Source organism: Lontra canadensis, unplaced genomic scaffold (genome assembly GCF_010015895.1).
Source record: "Lontra canadensis isolate GAN:19392208 unplaced genomic scaffold, GSC_riverotter_1.0 scaffold55, whole genome shotgun sequence".
NCBI classification, from domain to species: Eukaryota; Metazoa; Chordata; class Mammalia; order Carnivora; family Mustelidae; genus Lontra; species Lontra canadensis.
In genome coordinates this window covers 1,295,837-1,314,285 of record NW_022631049.1, presented here as the reverse complement: position 1 = coordinate 1,314,285, position 18,449 = coordinate 1,295,837, and the positions used below count along the sequence as shown (strand labels likewise).

Below are 18,449 nucleotides of genomic sequence, written 5' to 3'. Positions count from 1 at the left end.
GCTGAGTGCGGACTGAGGGGTGGGGGAGAGAGACCCAGGGGAAAGGGAGTAAATAAATAGAGAAGATGCTTCTGACAACACTCTCCCCGGGGGACATCAGCTGAACCATGGGGGTGCAGGTGTGAAGGGGTGTTGGGTTATTCCACAGGCCCTCCCTGCTCTCAGCGGTGCCGCGGGACCCCACAGCCGTCCATGCCAGCTAAGGAGTTGTCTCCTGTTCACAGTCCTCGTTGCAACTGGCCCCTAAAACAACCCCAGTGGGTGCCCACCCTCTCTTCCCTGGTGGGACCTGCTGCGCAGGGACTGTCTGAGGGGGAATCAAGACTGGGAATGGAGAGGAGGGAGGCAGATGCACTGATCTGCTGATTCAGAGCCTCCAGAGCCCTTTTTTGGTTGATGAAATCATCCTCATGAGTTGGGCCGTGGATGATTCTTGTGAACACTCCCACGTCTGTTTTACCTAAATCCCTCGAGCTTCGCTTGCATGTCCTCTGGGGGGTTAGAGGCCTGTCCCTGGTTGAATTCCATGATCAGCACCAGCAGGAATAATCCCCTCCTGGGACCCCCTTCCTCACTGTCCTTCTATCTCTTACCTCCTACCGCTCCGCTCAGCTCAGAGGGGGTCCCACCCAGCCCTCCCTCCCCTAAGTACCCAGAGCTGCTGCTCCCCTCTGGGGGACACCCCAGGAATACCCTGCAGCCCTTCTAGCCCCAGCCCCCAGCCCTGCTGCCTCCCCAGGCCAGCAGGCCTACTTTTCCTAGTCCTTCCAACTCTCCTGTCCCCTGAGGGGGTCTTCGTTTCCCTTTACCTTGAGTGAAGAAAGAGGTGGGAAAAGCACAGGCAGGGTCTCTGGGTTGTTTGATCAAAACCATTAGAAAAGCTCCCTAGGGGGCGCCTGGGTGGCTCGGTGGGTTAAAGCCTCTGCCTTCGGCTGGGGTCATAACCCAGCCCCATATCGGGTTCTCTGCTCAGCAGGGAGCCTGCTTTCTCCTCTCTCTCTCTCTCTCTCTCTGCTTGCCTCTCTGCCTACTTGTGATCTCTGTCAAATAAATAAATAAATAAAATCTTTAAAAAAAGAAAAAGAAAAAGAAAAGCTCCCTGTGGGCCTGCTTCAGACTCAGGAATCCTGAGGGGTAAGGGAGGAGGGGTAAGGGAGAAGATGCGTCCACATGTCTTCTACAGCAGGGTTCAGGGTCCTGAGTGAGCTTAGGTGGCTTTGCAGGTGGGGCCTAACCGTGCACATCACGTTACTGTAGGAAAAAACTGTGTCCCAGTTTCCAAACGGGCTTACCAAAGGGTCCCTTGCCATGGGGCTCCCTTTTCCTCATTATCAACACCCCAGCTTCAGGTGGTGAGAGCCTGAGACCCAGGGCCTCTAAAATGGGTACGATTCAGAGAAACAGGTCAGTGACCCCCTCCTCTTGAACTTCCTGTGCCAAGAGAAGGGTGGAGGCAAGAGAAGGAATGACTCTGTTGGATGCCGATTATATTCCAGGTGTCAGATGTTCACTGACAGTTAAGTATTAGCCCCACTTTAGGGCGGAGGAGGAGGAGGCTCAGGTATAACTTGCCTAGGATTACCCCACCAGTAATTGGCCCAGGCCAGATGCGGACCTGCGTCCACAGATCATCCTTTTCCCCCCACACTCAGGAGGGCCTGGGCTGGTCTCCGTGCTGGGCCCTGACCCTCTAGGCCCTTCCATTCCAGGAAAGCCGGATCTACGCGGTGGCCATGGCTGGCATGCGGCTCTCGGATGCATCTCCCAGAATGAATGCCACCTGCTGCGGTGAGTCCCAAGTGCACCGCACATGCTGGGCAGGGTGGGCATGCAGGGGGGAGACTCTCAGGAACACCCAGGGCCAGGGTCTCCCAGCACCCCATTCCCTCCCCCAACAGGTGAGGTTCAGTGAAATCACAGCCCGACTACCTCTGAGGCAAAAGGAAGCTGTACAGGTTTAGCTCTGGGCTTGCGGGGTGGGCGTGGCCTTGAACAGGACTGTAGCCAATTACAGAGCTGGAAGGGACCTTAGAGGCGGGGTCCTCCAGCTCAGCCTCCCACCTGCACGGGCTTCCCTTCTGTAGTAAGTGGGCGGTACTTCTGTAGTGAGGGGTGGGAGAGCTCCCTAGTGCCTTGATTTAGATGAACCTCGTGAGGGAACCGCATCCCTACCCTCTGGCTCCTGAGTCAGCCGGCCAGCTACTGAATTCCCCCGCGGCGTGAGCTCCGTGGTCTCACAGTTGGTAATGCACCTTTGCAAGAGTAGGACTGAAGGAGTCCTGGCCCCATCCTCAGGATAGCTAGCCCACCTGTTTCCTGGGGTGCTCTTTCAGGGAAGTCTGCGTGGATCTGCCCAGGTCTCTGTCTGTTATGGCACCTGAGTTAATCTCCCTCTTCCCCACCCCCTCCAGCTTCAAGCCCTCCTGCCCTTGCGTTCCCTGGGCCTTTCTCTGGCCTTGTCTACAAGAATGTCACCGTGCCTGTCTACACTGCCCTGAAGGGGGTAAGAAGCTGCTGTCCGAGGTTGGGGTGTTCCCTCCAGGATGCCCCTTGTCCACCTAGTGGCTCGAGTGGGGCTCTAGGGCCAGGCTTCTGCACACACAGGACTCTGGGCAGGGAGCTCAGCTACCATATAATGTTATTTTATTTTTAGTATTTATTAGTATTATTTAGTATCTAGTATTTAGTATTATTAGTATTTATTAGTATTATAAAAAGTATAAATTTGAATTTTCAAATTGAAAAATTTGAATCCATACGATCATGGGCAAAGTGAAAAGTTAAATGTTAGACCTACCCCTGCTTCACCTGTCCTCCCCATCTTTTCCCATGTCTGTCCCAGAAGGACTCTGTCCAGAATATTTCATACACGTTCAAACATAATCCCACGTATACTCTCATAATATCTCTGCGTATTTTTCTTTGAATGTAGTTGGCACACAATATTACGTTAGTTTCGTATCTATATTTTTTAGATATAACTGCAACATAGTGTTTTCACACATATTTTTGTTTCCTTTTGTTATTGGTTTTTGAGGTCAAAACAGTTAACTTTGTAAAAAGTTTTTTAGAATAATCGAAAAGCCAGAAGTCCCATTTTCTTTCACATTGCTTTTCCCTAATTTCTAACCCTGGGGGCAACTGTCATTCACGGTTTGTGTTTATTCTGCGAGGCTCTCTGTTGCATTTACCAGTGCACTGACAGATACTGTCTGTGTCCCTATCTCTCTCTTGGCGCACGCACACACGCACACAGGCACACACCCATGCACGTGCACATGGCGGGAATCATATCATACTTGTCCTTCCGCCCCTTGCTTGTTATACGACCATGAGTCAGATCTCGCGGGTGCACCTCTGTGCACAGCTCTGCTTCGTCTTTCAGGGCCCCTCGGTGTGGATGCCCCATGACTACCTTAACCTGCCCTCCGCTGATGGACAGTTTCGGTCACATCTCTGCTTCTCTGCAGTCAGTGTAGTGATGAACATCATTGTGCAGACACATCTCTGTGCACTTAAGTATTAGGCAAATGTATTTCCAGAGGACAGAGTTCCGGAGGGGAAATTTATGGGCGAATGATAGGCATATTTTAAATTGTGGCAGGTAGCACCAAATTACCTTTTCAAAGCCTTTATCACGCTACAGAGTATCTTTTCCCCATACTTTCAACAACGTGGAGATAGTCGGTGGCTTCTTGTTTCCTTATCCTCACACACGTTTAAAGCGCCTATCACGTGCCTGGCCCGTGGGGCATTCTGGCCTCCTAGTGGCGGGAGAAAGGGTTACAGCTGCTGGTGCTCAACCTAGATGGGGCAGGTCCTTTGGGGACCACAGAGGATGACAGTGTGTGGGAACAGGAGGCCTAAGGAGAAGCATGGAGGTGAGGACATGAGAGTAAGGTAGAGACGGGACAGTTGTCTGTCGAGTGCCCCAGCCAGGTGAGGGCACCCATGTGCCCCAGACAGGCCGTGTTGGCCACAACCTGGGTGCTGGGGCTAGGGCTACCAGCGCTGACGGTAAGGGCTGCATTTTGCAAGGTGAGCTGCAGCAGGGGAGGGCGCCTGTCTTGCAGAGAGCCACGCAGATCAGCACCGTGCCTTTTGTGGACGAATCCTCTGGGTCCGATGATGACTGCTGCTCTCAGGCCAGTTTCCGAACTTCGGTCCCCTGCTCTGAGTCCAGGAAGACCAGCGGACTGGGCAGCCCCCGGGCCATCAAGAGAGGTACAGAGGAGGGAGCAGGAGGGTGTGGGCAGCAAGCGGCCCCTCACCTCCTTCCATGGGCGGGCTCATCCGGGGCCCCCTGCTCGATCCCCACCCATGAGCCTCCGCTGCAGACTCAGAGAACCTGGGTCAGGGAGGAAGAAGGCTCCTGCAGCTCCCGGTCTGCGTGAGCTGGGGAGATCTGGGGCCCAGGCCTTAACTTGTCCTTCCTCGGTAGGTGTCTCCATGTCCTCGCTGAGCTCCGAGGGGGACTACGCCATCCCCCCAGATGCCTACTCACTAGACAGCGACTACTCCGAGCCAGAACACAAACTGCAGCGGACCTCCTCCTATTCTGCCGAGGGGCCGGGCCTGGCCGGGGTGCGCAGGGGGCACAGGTCTCCCCGGGCTGACGCAGGGCATGGGGGGAAGCAGGCCTCCAGCAGAGGCTGCCTGCCTGGAGCCCTCAGCCCAAGAGGAGGGGTCCTGGGGAAGGGAAAAGGCAGGGGCAGGGGGTTGCAACAAGGGTGAGGCGCTGGGGCTGTAGGCTTGGCGTCATAGACCCTGTGAGGAAGGAGAGGGCACCCAGCAAGCTTCTCGTCGAACCAGGGGCAGCCAGCGGGCTTTCCCACAGCGGCCCACCAGGCCCCAGGCATTTCCGTGTGTTCCAACCCTGGAATGCCAAAAGAGGACATGTAGGAGTTTTTAACTGAGCGCCATGCACCGTGCTCAGTGCTCCTTGTGCCTTGTCTCACGTGTCCTCACCGTCCTCTCAGGACGAGGACCCCATTTTCCAGATAAGAAGCCTGAGGCTCAGAGCCATGCTGCAGACCCACATCCCTCATTCCCCAGCCCTCCGCCCCGGCCTGGCTGATGTGCCCCTTGTTCCCCAGACTTCACCCTCCCTTCCTGCTGCCTACAATGGCCTTGTCATGGCTTTGAAGGGAAGCTGACTTTTCCTTTCGAGGCCAGTTTGGATCTGGCTCTTCAGGAAGCCCTCCCTGGCCAGCCTCTCCCTCGTACAGTCCCTGAGGGGGCCACCTGGCTTTATTCTAGTTCTCTCTGAACCCTTAGCAGGGTACGGTGCCCTGAAAATACATCTAGTATGTATTCAAGGAGTTGTCTTTAATTGACAACTGGGCCATTCTGGTTTGTGGGACATCTACAAACCCCAACTAATTCCCTTTTTCTGTCCACTCCCCACCCCGTGCCCTCTCACCCCTGCAGGAGTCCCTGGAGAAGTCGGGTTACCTGCTGAAGATGGGGAGCCGAGTGAAGACATGGAAGAGGCGCTGGTTTGTCCTGAGACAGGGACAGATAATGTACTATAAGTCCCCGGTGAGACCCTCCTCCCCCAGGACAGTGGTCAGAAGGAGCCTGGGCCAAACTCAGGGCTGTGTGGTGGGGGCTAGAAGAAGGGTTGGTGGGGCCCACGGCCAGAGGCCAGAGGTCTGGCAGTTGGGCACCTGGGTACCTGGGACTTTGAACCTCACATGGGACAGTGAGGCTGGTCCCTGGTTCTTGGAATGAAGTCAGGCATAGAGCAGTCAAGGCAGTTCTAGATGACCTGACTCGGTGACTCCTTACTTCAGAAGCTGATTTCTTTTAATGCCTAGTCCCATAAGAGAATTGTTCCCAAGCTGCCCTCATGTCATCTGGGTTGTTCTAACAGCCCATCACCTCCTCCACCTCCTTCCTGTACAGTTTGGAACGAGGGAGCCTTCGATGTTGAGATCTAGTTTGACAGGATCTCTTTGGGGAACCAACATGAATGTTTTACAGAAAGCAAAAAGGCCACATCTCTTGTGCAACTCCAGCCAATGCCCGTGGCTGTTGAGGATCCTGGGCCCGTGTCCCTCAGTGAGCGGGCACACTCTGAGCAGTGAGGTGTGCGGGCACACAGGGAAGGGGAGTGGTGATGTGTCTGCCACTTATTTGCCACACTTGGTATAGAGAATGGAGTAGAAAGAATTTAAAGGCTTTAAAGCTCTTCTGACCCAATTTTAAAGGCTCAATCTATCCTTTTTGAGGCCTGGGTCAGATGGGCCCCTGTGTCTCTAATCATTGTTCCATTTAGCTAGAACCGGGATCCAGAACAAGTTACCATCCTACCATAGCTCAGGAAGGCTTGGGAATCACTTTCTCCGTTGACTTTGACCTGGAGTAAGACCTGAGGGAGAAGGATGTGCTCTGGGAAGGCTCCTAACTGTGTTCCTCCCCATTCCTGTCTTTACAGAGCGATGTCATCCGAAAACCGCAGGGTCAAGTGGAACTGAATTCCCGTTGCCAGATTGTTCGAGGGGAGGGTGCGCAGACATTCCAGGTGGGCAGGCGGCTTAGACGAAGGGGTGTGGGTTCGGATAGGACTAGGGTGGAAACAAAGCTGGGGCAAAATGAACATGTGTGAGAGATATCACATCCACATTTGGATGTGACCCTTGTTTGTGAGTACTGGGAGAGAAGAGGAGACCAAATGTGCGAGACAGAGTTAAGGTAGCAGAGACGAGGCGAAGAGAACAAGGGAAAGAGGGGAGGGGGTCCAGAGTGGGAAGAAGGAAGGCCCAGTGGGTTCAGGGATCTGTGCCACCTCCCTGGCATGCCATCCCGCCATCTCCCCACTTCTCCCCGCAACCCTTCCTCCCCAGCTTATCTCTGAGAAAAAGACCTATTACCTGACGGCGGACTCACCAGGCCTGCTGGAGGAATGGATCCGCGCGCTGCAGAGCCTGCTGAAGGTGCAGGCCGTGGGGCCTCCAGCCTTGCCTCGGGGTGGCTCCAAGCCCACTGTGAAGGGCTGGCTGACCAAGGTAGGGGCGGAGCTGGTGGGGCGGAGAGGCAGGGGAGCCAGGCGCCCGAGCACAGCCCTCCTTGCCGCCCCTCTGCAGGACTTGGCTCACTGGGATTAGCGGGTGGGCCCCAGACACGGTCTGACCGCTCAGTGTCTGTGAGTGAACACTGAGATCAGGGCTGTGAGCACCACAGCTGTTGTCAAGATGGGAGGACCTAGTTTGAGGTCATTAGGGGTTGCTGCCCACCCCCACCTGCGCCCGCCATGCCTCGGTATGAACAGTGGAAGCTGTGAGGCAGGTGAGGTAGGTGTGCACACCCATCGAGGTCCGATCCCACGCCTGCCCTAGAGGTGTTTGAGTTAGGACTGTTCTGGCTAGAAGGAGCAGAGAAGTACTTGTTAACCTCAAGAAAATGGAAGTTAACGAGGAAGAACATGAACTAGGCCAGAACGCCACGAGAAGGCAAAGCCACGTGTGAGTGAGCTCGGTGCTCTTGGCTCGCTTTCTGCCTTGGCATTCCGTCTGTGCTCGGGTCAGTCTCCTCGCCTGTCATACACCTGCTGTGCCCTCGTGATTTACGTTTGCCGGGGGCTTTAGCCTGCCAGCGATGGCCCTGCCTTCCCTCTCAGCATCCTTACAGCTGTGTCCGTATTCCTGGGACAGGACATTGGATTGGCCTGGTTAGTCTTTTAATGGCGTGTGGTGCCAGGATGGATGGATGGATGTCACAGGGTACACACCATGGCCCTCTCCATGTGAAAAGGCCAGTCCTGTTAGTAGGGAATCTGGGTGGCATCTCCACTAAGGACCAGAGTTAGACCAGAGATTTTGAGATCTTCCTTCCTCTGGCTTCTCTTTGGCAGACCTGGATTTACTTCTGGGATTACCTGGTTCTAATCACACAGTCTTAATTTCTTCTTATAGGTAAAACATGGCCATTCCAAGCTGGTCTGGTGTGCTCTTGTTGGGAGAACCTTCTACTACTATCGAAGTCATGAGGACAAGGTACTTCCTGGCTTCCTGACAGCACCCACTCTCTGCTTTCCCCAGACCACATTCCTGTGGCTCTGTGTCCTGATGGAAAGGCCGCAGCTTTTCCGTCACACCACACAAGTACAAAGCTGGCTGGATCCCTCTCGCCTGTGGCCAGTGTGCACGGCCCACAGATTCTACCCATGGGGTCTGTCTGTGCTTTTCCTGGCAAGCCTCAGCCAGGGAGCTGTAGTTAACCCCCCTCATTCTGGGACCCAGCCACATCCATGACTCCCAGCCCAGCAGAGCCTGAGGGTTCAGAGAGAGGAGACTGCCCGGCTCCCTGCTGGCTCTCCCATTCATGGAAGGCTCCTGTCCACAGCGACCCCTGGGCCATTTGCCTGTGCGGGACGCGCGCATTGAGGAAGTCGATCGATCCTGTGACTCCGATGAGGACTATGAGGCTGGAGGAAGCAGGCGGTTGCTCTCCTCCCACTGCACCCTGGTGATCCACCCCCCAGAGCACAGCCCCACCTACCTCCTCATTGGCACCAAGCATGAAAAGGTAAGGGAGGGGGTTGAGCCTCTGCCGCCAAGCTCCGGCCTGTGATTCTCATCTTCCCTTCTTTCTTTCCCAGCCTCCTCAGATTCAAGTTTCTTTCCTTCCTGGACATTTTGGCAACTAGCATTCCCTGATTGGGACCCTTCCTTATAGCGAATTCCCTCCCAGTGACCACCATCTCTCCACTGGGACCATGAGATAGCACCTTAAGCTTAGAAACTTGGGTTCATGTTCACCTGATCCCAAGTCTTTCAGAGACTGGTGGCCTTGACTTGTGCCAGCCAGACTAGCCCAACCTCACCCTGGGCTTGGCTCCTTCAAGAGAACTGCGGACCCTTGCCTCCATTCTTCCACTCCCCTTCTAGGACACGTGGCTGTACCACCTCACAGTGGCTGCAGGGGGCAGCAGTGCCACAGTTGGCACTGCCTATGAGCAACTCATTGGAAAACTGATGGACGGGGAGGGAGACCCAGGTAAGGCAGGGTGGCCATCCTCGTTGGCTGGAGGGTGGTGGCTGGGTAGTGGTTGGTCAGAAACCCACAGAAAGCATTTCTGTACCCCAAAGCTGTTTTAAAACCATCTAAGCCACAGAAGGACATTCCCATCCAAGCTCCAGAGCCCCTGTTTCTGGTGAAGATACTGGGGTTACCCCACTGTGTCCGGGGCAGTTGATTTGGGGGCAGACTTCCCAGTGACCCGGGTCAGTGTTTTACTTTCCTCACCGCGGCTTTGCCGGCTGGACTGAGGGTCGAGGAAAGAAGGTAGGTAGCTGGTGAATCGTTACAGTTTATTAATCCATGAGTGAAGCCTGCACTGGGATTAGACGAACCCAAGCCTGGGTGTTCCGAGGTCTTTGTTTCACTCCTGGTTCTCAGGACCCTGAGGAATTAACGGCACCCACCACACACCCCTTCCCTGCTCCTCCGAGGCCTGTTGCCCTCAGGCTGAGGTGTGCTCTCCATCCTGACCCGGCCCTGCAGGGAGGGGCCTCCCCTGTACACACATGCTTGCACTCCTGTACCCAGCCCTGTCGCTGCCCTGGGAGCGAAGCAGTAGCCACCTTTCTGGGAGCTGTGCTCATGCTGGACACAGTGCCCAGCTGTGTGGCCCACACCCTGGGGCTCTAACCCCAGCACAACGCGGGCGTCCGGACAGTCTGTCCTGGTCTTCCTCGAAGATCCGGCGGGTGGGGGTGCGGGTCCAGTTCCCGCCCCAACTGTAACTGCTGCTCCTCTTGGTGCTGTTCTTTGTGCAGACTCCCCTCTCTGGAGGCACCCCATGCTGTGTTACAGCAAGGACGGGCTGTACACCTCCCTCACCACCCTGCCCTCCGAGGCCCTACAGACGGAGGCGCTCAAGCTCTTCAAGGTAACCTAGGAACGGAGCGCAGGCCCACCAGCAGGCGGCGCCCTCGCCGCGGGCCTAGGCTCTCCCCGGAGCAGTTTGCCCACCGCGGGATCCTGGGGTGGAAGCCGTGGAGTTAGGGGGAGCTCATAGAGGGCCCTCGCGGAAGGGCCCTCGCGGAAGGGTCGTCACCACAGGCTTATCACCACAGGCTTAGGACGCGGAAGCATTCACAACTTTCTGGGGACCAGCCAGTGAGACTCCCTGTTCAGGAACTCTCCTCCTCCTGGAATAAAGGGCAGGAAAGGCCAGGTTTAGGTTGCTTCCAAACCTGAGAGATCCTGACCCATTTTAGAATGTTCTTTGTGTCTGTCTGAATATTCTCTTAAAAAAATGGATGTCTTGCTTATGTAATGGACACATTTAAAGAAGGAATGCTGCCATCCCAGAGTAGCCAAGAAGCACTCAGACAGGGGCAGTGCTCCCTCTTCAGAAGGGCTGCCCGTGGTGGGGATGGCCCTGTGTGCCCACTGTCACCAAGGATACTAACCCAGGGGTTGTGGGGCTGCCCGTGCCCACCATCCTCTTTCCTCCAGTCCTGCCAGCTCTTCATCAATGTGCCCGTGGAGGCAGCCTCGGTGGACTACCACGTGTCGCTGGCGCAGACAGCCCTGCAGGTCTGCCTGGCTCACCCCGAGCTGCAGAGCGAGATCTACTGCCAGCTCATGAAGCAGACCAGTGGCCGCCCGCCTCAGAAGTGCTCCCTCATTCAGGTGAGCGGGGCCCGGGCCGGGAGCCCTTGGGGGGGCTGCTGCCCAGAGCACAGGAAGGTGGGAGGAGGGGGCTAGTAGCCTGTGGGCTGCCTCCGTACGGCTGGGATGGTCAGATCTTGTGATGGCTGCTCTGGACGGGGCCTGACCAGGTTGGCCATGCTGGTGGCCACACCGGGTTGGGGGAGCCCTGGTTTGGAGAGTGCTGAGGGCTCAGTAGCTCAGAGCCGCGTGGGCCCCGTCCCATGCTGCCTGTGCCCTGCAGTGCTGGCAGCTCCTGGCTCTGTGCGCCCCACTCTTCCTGCCTCAGCACCACTTCCTCTGGTACGTCAAACAGCAGCTCCAGCGCCACGCGGACCCCCGGTGAGTGAGCGTCGTTTCCCGCACAGCTCCAGCCCCGCCAGCCACGTGTGGGGAACCTGGGGAAGCGGGCAGGCTGTGGGGGACCGGGAGGGACCAGACCACTCTGCCCCTGAGGTTTGCATGGTGATCACGGAGACTTCACTTGGCACTGTGTACACGAGTGGGCACACGGAGGTCTGCGCAAGCCTGGGCTGCTCTACACCCCAGTCTCTGTATGTGTGCATGCTTTTTGGGTGTTCCCATATCATCCCCACATTTTCATGGTCTGTGTCCCCGTTCTTATGGCTTCTGGAGACAGTATATGTGCGAGCCACCTGTAGCAGATAGACCCTGAATGATGGATGAACACCACAGACCAGAGCGTTCTGGGCTTTTCTCACCGCCAGTCCCACTGCAGATGGGGTCTTGGCCTGGTCATAGTCGGCAGCCAGGGAATCTAGCAGGGATGAGTGGATTCCCTGGGATTGTCTTTCTTCCCGTCTCTTTAGAAATGAAACTGGCCAGTATGCCACCTACTGCCAGCGGGCCGTGGAGCGGACGCTTCAGACTGGAGAGCGGGAGGCCCGGCCGTCCCGCATGGAAATCGTGTCCATCCTGCTACGCAACCCCTTCCACCACTCCTCACCCTTCAGCATCCCCGTGCATTTCACCAATGGGACTTACCAGGTGAGGAGGCTACGCAGGCTCCCTCTCTTCCGTCCTCTCCTATCCCTCGCCCAGGGATCACCTTCAGGCCAGGGGGCTGCTAAACCTCCTTAGGCTTGGCAATTCTTTTTTTTTTTTTAAATTTTATTTCTTTACTTGGGGGGAGCACAGAAGGAGAGTGAGAGGGAGAAGCAGGGAGCCCACTGTGGGACTCTATCCCAGGACCCCAGGATCATGACCACTGAGCCACCCAGGCGCCCTTGGCTGATTCTGAGCAGGCAGACCAGCAGAGGGCGGCCTTGGGATTTGGAGGTGGGTGGGACCCTGAGCGCCAGAGTGCAGGGAGAGAGGAGCTTGCATTGCGAAAACTACCTCACTGTTTGGCCCTTGGAAGTGGATCTTTCGAAGCCACTGCAAGGACAGGAAGCTGAGACGCTGACTGAGAGGGTGGCATGATAAAACGCCTCCAAAAGTGTGGTGGCAGAGGGCCAGCAGAGCCGCTGACTCCAGTTTACCGCGGTCAGGCTTGTCCCCAAAGCACATGCCCCTCTGCATAGGACCATGGAAACCAGCTTTCTTCGGCTTTTGCATTTGCCCTTGCTCCTTGCAGCCAAGACTTTCCACCTTCCAGACTCACAGCCTCCACTAGCCCTCACGAGCTCCTCGGGAAGTTTCCACTGGGACTGACCCCTCTCCCACGCAGGTGGTCGGTTTTGACGGCTCCTCCACGGTTGATGAGTTCCTCCAGCGTCTGAACCAAGAGACAGGCATGAGGAAGTCCTCCCACTCTGGCTTTGCCCTCTTCACAGACGATCCTTCTGGCAGGGACCTGGAACACTGCCTGCATGGGAGCATCAAGGTGATGGGCTCCCCACTGAGCCAGCTGAGCCCCTCCTGGGATCCCTCTGGGCCTTGGGGTTTGGACGGTGGGGAAAGAGCCCCTCTGGCGGGTGCCTTCCTGCACAGTCTGTTAGGTTGGGAGCCCAAGGTGCTCCCTCTGGCCAGCATTCTGTGGCATGCTAAAACCTACCTGTACAGGCAGAGAAAAGTTGTTTTTGCCCTTGTCCCTGGAGAGAACATCTCCATATGTTCTCTCCCCCGGCCCTTGAGGGGCTGTGCTGTATCCTGGGGAAAAGCTGCTTCTTGGCTTGGTATAGGAAGGACAGGGAGGCACTTGTCCCTGTGCACATGCAGAGGTAGATGACCATCCCCTTGGGTCCCCAGTTGTGTGTTGTGCAGTGCAGCTCATTCTTGCCCTGTCAGGGCCTCTGCTACACTTACAGGCTGGACCACATTTGAAGCAGGTAGATCTATGTGGCACATCTACAAGTAAAAGGCCCTTGAATGGGATTTCCACCTATCTTGTCTTGTGGTCTGGGAGTAGCGCCATGGGGGATGTTAAGTGTTTGTGGGAATGTGCTGTAGCATTGATGAGTTTGAGGGTTTTGGTTCCAAGTCTGCTTTTTTTAAGGCGACAGGACAAAGGCTCCTATAATCCTTTCCTGTTGCCTGGAAATCCTGCGCACATGTCCCCTTTGTAAATGTCTGGGTGTCTGTAAGGCTCGGTTACCCAGTAGACCTCTGGGGGTACTTGTTGAAGACAACAGTGGTTGGGGGAAGGGAAATGGAGCTGGTAATAGGAGGCCACGGTTTTTGACAGAGGGCTGCCTGGCCTCTGGGGAGGCCCCCTTAGGTGTCAAGGCCAGTGGGGGGCAGCATCCCACACTCTGCTGCTCACGCCATGCCCCGGGCTCTACCGCTCTGTCTGGGGGGAGGTTGTAAGACACCTCTAGTCCCAGGTGCCTGAGGCCTGTACCTGATGGGACCTGCTCCCGTCAGGGCCTCTTCTGACTGTCCTTTCCCTCCTGTTTTAGATCTGTGATGCCATCTCCAAGTGGGAGCAAGCCGTGAAGGAGCTGCACTCTGGCAAGGCTGAGGGTGGCACACGTGTCGTGAAGCTGATGTACAAGAACAGGTCTCGAGTGTTGCCCGGGGGTGGGGGAGGGGGGCACTCGTCACGGCCACCGGCTGGCCTGTGCTGGACAGACAGCACGCCCACAGACAGCACTGTGTTGTGGACACTAGTTGGTGGCCCAGGCTGGCTCTGGTGATCCTCGGTGAGACCCTGGGCAGTTCAGGCTCTCAGTCCCTCTCCTGCATGTATTTGCGCATGCCTGTGCACACCCACACCCACACTATACCACACCTCCCCCCCACCCCTGGCAAGAAAATAGACCAACCCTGTGGGATGGCTGCAAGGGTTCCATTAGAAGAGTGAAATTTCTCATGAGCACTAGATATTTAAGGCTCAAGAATAAATAGCTCCTGTAACAATTCCAGCAAATATAGAAGTAGATACCATGATTTTGTGTCCATTTGGATAAGAAAATCCCATCCCAGATCTGTCTGCAGGCACATGATTTCCATTATTCTCTTGGAATCTTCAACTCCTCCAGTTCCCCCGAGAAGCTGTGATTCTGGGGAGCAGATTCCGCTGAGCAAATCCAGTAGGGGAGGGGTGTAGTTAGGTGTGGCCCGGGCCACTGTTGGCATGAGATCTCATGGCCCCGTTATCTGCCCTGTGTTGTGCTTAAATTTTCTGGAGGCAGTAGAAAAAGAGTCTCACAGATGGTATAAAAAAAGTCGTTTCTTTCTTTGGAAATCAAGTAAACAGATGCCAAGATGACCTCATCCATTCGGGATCCCAGCTGAGTCCTGGCTGCTTCTCACTGTCTTCCCTGTAGGCTGTACTTTCGGAGTCAAGTCAAAGGGGAGACAGAGCGGGAGCGGCTGCTGCTCGCCTCCCAGACCAGTGGGGAGATCGTGGCAGGGAGGTTTCCTGTCAACAAAGAGCTGGCGCTTGAGATGGCTGCCCTAATGGCCCAGGTAAGGTTCCGTGCAGGAATTGGGAGGATCAGGGAACCATCTTTGGACTCACAGGGGGCACATAGCACGCAGCCTGAAACAGGAGACTGCGGACCCTGCTGTCTCTGGCAATGGAGGGAAGCTGACTCCTTACCGTCAGAGCCCTTTACTGCAAATACACATGACATGCAGAATTCTGGACATGGAACCCAGAGCAGAGCCCTGCCTTTGAGAGCTGGCCACCGTCCCGCCATGAGATCTTGGCCAAGTCACTGCAGTGGTCTGTGCTTTCATTTCCTTCTCTGTACAGTGGAAACAAAAATGCCTCCCTGCCTGCCCCCCACAGGGTTGTACTAAGTGTGCTACTGAAATGATGTATGTCACATAATGGATATGCTGAGATTTGTACTTATAACTGTAAAACGTAAATAGAATCAGGAAGGGGAAGGTGCATTCAGAGTTCGACTCTTTTCCCTGTTACCTTTAAGAGGCTGTCTTGCCAAAGGTATCTGGGATGCCCTCATGGTTTGTATGAGAAAGGGTCTGGCTCTGCATGCTGGAGAGGAAGGGGAAATAATAAACATTTACTGAATGCTCTGTAGAGGGTCCACTGCTGAGTATGTCATGTGTATTATCTCAGTTCTTATCCCCATGTAACAGATGAGGAAATTTAAGTACTTGCTCAGGTTTACAAGGCCAGCAGATGGCAGAACAGGGACCTGAGCCGGGTCTGTGATACCGAAGGCCACGTTTGGAACACCGCAGTACGCCAGGATCTGTAGCATCTTCAGTCCTGGATCTCAGATGTTTGGATTAGAAGCGAGAAGATCCGTAGTTCTCCCTTGTCTGCCACTAATTAACTGAGTCTTTGGATAAGGCACTTAACCTCCATTGCAGAAGGAAAGTGAATATAAGTAATCATTGAGGGCCATAAGGTGATTTCTCTAGGGTCCGTGAACCGTGAGATGAAGGGTCTGTTCATGAGAAGTGTTTTCGCATCCATCCACACCCTATCAATGAAGTAACGAAGTGATGGTTGATTTCACCTCCCCAGCAGCCCCGGCCCCACCCCATCCACTTCCAGATTCTTGACTGCTCCCTCCGTGTGCTTCCAACACAGGTAGAATATGGGGACTTAGAGAGGCCCAGCCCACCAGGCCCCGGGAGCCCTCCCCCTGCCAAGGTTCAGCATCATCTCCAGCAGGTCCTAGACAGGTTCTACCCGAGGCGCTACAGACACGGGGCACCCCCTGAACAGCTGAGGTAGGCTGGCCAGATCTTGGAGGGAGTTGCTGTGGGGAGGGAGTTGCTGTGGGGAGGCAGGGGCTCTAGGGCGGGGGAAGGCCTCAGAGCTGCAGTGAAAACCTGTTGGCCCTTCACTGGCCCATTTCTCTCCATCCATCCAAACCAGGCACCTGGCAGATCTGCTGACCACAAAGTGGGCAGCCCTGCAGGGCTGCTCCTCTCCTGAGTGCATTCGCATCTACCTGACGGTGGCCCGGAAATGGCCTTTCTTTGGTGCTAAGCTCTTTGCTGCTCAGGTAAGTGCCGTGGTTTTCAGGGACCACACCCTCAGCAATGTGCCCTACATTTCTCCTCACCCTACTGTCCCTATCTGATCCCTTTTGAGCCAGTCCAGTCTGCACGGCCTGCCTGCACAATAGCAACCAGCAGAGGGCGCAATTTCTCCACCCATTTCTGGCCTCTCCGTTTTCCATGGTCCAGAGCAGAATTGTGGTCACTGCTTTTGGGCCCGGATGATTTCTGGGTGACCTTCATCTTTCCTTCTTCTTCTTCTTCTTCTTTTTTTTAATCTGATTTATTTCTGAGAGATAGAGAGAGAGCAAGCATGCACAAGCAGAAGGAAGAATAGAGGACCAACTAATTGACACACAAGGGTTCAAACTTGACATGATAACCATCTCAAGAATACCTCCATTTTTTAAAAAGTGTAGAAGAACAATATATAATCTAAACAAATACGTCTCTGCAGACTGAGGAGGGCCACGGGGGACTCCTTAACCACTCACCCCGGGGGCCAGTAGTAATCTCAGCTGGAACTTCTCTAGGCTGGCTGTCTGGTGTGCGTAAACGATATTCGTAATCAGAGTGCCGGGTCCTCAAAGCTGGGTCACGATCCTATTCACTGACGGTACAGATGCAACAGTGGACATTCACTCATTTATTCAAGAAAGAATTGTTGAGCTACTAGGTCTCAGGCAGTTCGAGAAGGCAAGAGATGAGCGAATCAAATACCATCCTGGCCTTTGTGGAGCTTCCCATCTAGTAGGGGGGATACTTATTAATCAGATAATCATATATATTCTCTCTCTAAATACACATTCCCTCTCTCTAAATACACATTTTACAAGCTGTCGTAAGTGCTTAAGAAAGGAGAAGTATCGGGGTTATAAAGGCATAGAACAGGGGAGCCTGGGGCCCTCTCAGTCCGGGAGTTTGGGAAAAGCTTCTGAAAATGAGGACATGTCCTTCCCTCTCCCCAGCCTTTTGGGTAGGAGGGCTAGGAAATCTGGATTGCCCTACTGCAGCTGGGCAGTGAAAATGAGTCATTCCAAGAATTGTCCACCAAATAGCCACTTTTCTCACTAGTAGAGCCAAAAGCCCATAAGATTGCATTCTTGCTTTCCTGTTTCTTTCACGGCCCCTAGGAAATTGGCTGAACCAAGATGTACTTCAGCTGGGAGAGACTATGGATGGAATGCCGTCAGTTTGTGAGCACTAGGAGAACACAGCCCGTTCTCTGTGCCCGTGACTGAGCAGCCAGGGCTGGCCTTGTCCTGCAGCACAGAGCCTCTCAACCTGTGTGCTATGAGTACCCCTCCCCTCTCGAGATGGTAATTGGGTGGCCAGAGCCCCAAGACCAGATGTCTTCTATTTACTTCAGCATGCTGTACAAATACTATCCTTCATGTTTTCCAAGACAAACATTGGACATTACTGCCTAGCAGATTCCTGGATGTGCCTTCTTCCTCCAAAACCTCTTACGGTTTAGCATTCCTAGCTGTGGAGACATCTGATGGGATTTTCCTGTTTCCCCAGCCTGCACAGACGTCTTCCAAGGACAGCTCTCTGGTGTGGATTGCTGTGAATGAAGACGGTGTCAGCATCCTGGATCACAGCACTATGGTAGGAAAGAATGAGGGCTGGCTGTCTGACCCTTCCTTCTCCTGAACAGCACTTTTTCTTCTCCTCTGTGGACTCAAAGAGCTGAGCTAAGTGACCATGGTTTCCCAACCCACCCTACCCAAGCCTTGCTTTCCTCTAGGCTAGACACAGCTTATAGACATTCAAGATGTAGATCTCCAAGTTAGGACCACTTCCAAGTTCTCCCTTTCTGGTTAAGGCTACTTATGCTTGGAATAGACAGGGGGTGCTGGTTCATCTCCGGAGGCAGGTGGGAAGTTTCCCCAGAACTGACTGGCTTCTTCTCACAGCAAGTGCACGTCACTTACCCCTACTCTTCAGTAATGACCTTCGGTGGCTGCCGGGATGACTTCATGCTTGTGATTAGATCCATTCCAGACCAGAGCTCTGGAAAAGGCCACATTGAGAAGTTGCTCTTCCGGATGGCCGCTCCCAAGGTGGGTCTGACAGCTGTTAAAACAGGATACTCGGATCTCTCTAGAATGAGGAGGTGGGCTTGAAGTTAAGGAAGCTGGGTTATGACGGCCTCTATGAGGGCCCTCCCCCAGGTAAAACTCTGGTCTTAGCTGTAATCAGTCCTCCGAAGGGTTCGGGTAGGGCTGCAGCTCCGAGTCCCTGCCAAGCTGGTGGGTGCGGGGCTGGCTGAGAGGGCTCGCACTCTGGTCCAGCAGCTCCCCTGCCCTCCACGTGGTACTTTCAGCCCCCGCAGCCCAGCACTGCACAGGCTGGAGGCGGGTGCCCACTCGCTGCTCTTGCAGCAGACCGGGGGC

The 18,449-nt window shown here is 54.8% G+C and overlaps 1 protein-coding gene across 3 annotated transcripts in view; it reads left to right on the top strand.

Moving 5' to 3' along the window:
- Positions 1-18,449, top strand: part of PLEKHH1 (pleckstrin homology, MyTH4 and FERM domain containing H1) — a 47,875-nt gene that overhangs the window by 27,286 nt on the left and 2,140 nt on the right. For all 3 annotated transcript variants that reach the window (XM_032875130.1, XM_032875132.1, XM_032875131.1), the window contains exons 8-28: positions 1,710-1,788; positions 2,412-2,503; positions 4,074-4,224; positions 4,442-4,584; positions 5,431-5,541; positions 6,440-6,526; positions 6,849-7,010; positions 7,917-7,997; positions 8,347-8,529; positions 8,892-9,000; positions 9,783-9,895; positions 10,468-10,644; positions 10,907-11,004; positions 11,493-11,670; positions 12,353-12,508; positions 13,524-13,624; positions 14,394-14,535; positions 15,635-15,777; positions 15,926-16,055; positions 17,575-17,661; positions 17,970-18,116. In XM_032875130.1, coding sequence (XP_032731021.1) covers positions 1,710-1,788; positions 2,412-2,503; positions 4,074-4,224; positions 4,442-4,584; positions 5,431-5,541; positions 6,440-6,526; positions 6,849-7,010; positions 7,917-7,997; positions 8,347-8,529; positions 8,892-9,000; positions 9,783-9,895; positions 10,468-10,644; positions 10,907-11,004; positions 11,493-11,670; positions 12,353-12,508; positions 13,524-13,624; positions 14,394-14,535; positions 15,635-15,777; positions 15,926-16,055; positions 17,575-17,661; positions 17,970-18,116 — 2,670 coding nt within the window. The remainder of the gene's footprint in view (positions 1-1,709; positions 1,789-2,411; positions 2,504-4,073; positions 4,225-4,441; positions 4,585-5,430; positions 5,542-6,439; positions 6,527-6,848; positions 7,011-7,916; positions 7,998-8,346; positions 8,530-8,891; positions 9,001-9,782; positions 9,896-10,467; positions 10,645-10,906; positions 11,005-11,492; positions 11,671-12,352; positions 12,509-13,523; positions 13,625-14,393; positions 14,536-15,634; positions 15,778-15,925; positions 16,056-17,574; positions 17,662-17,969; positions 18,117-18,449) is intronic.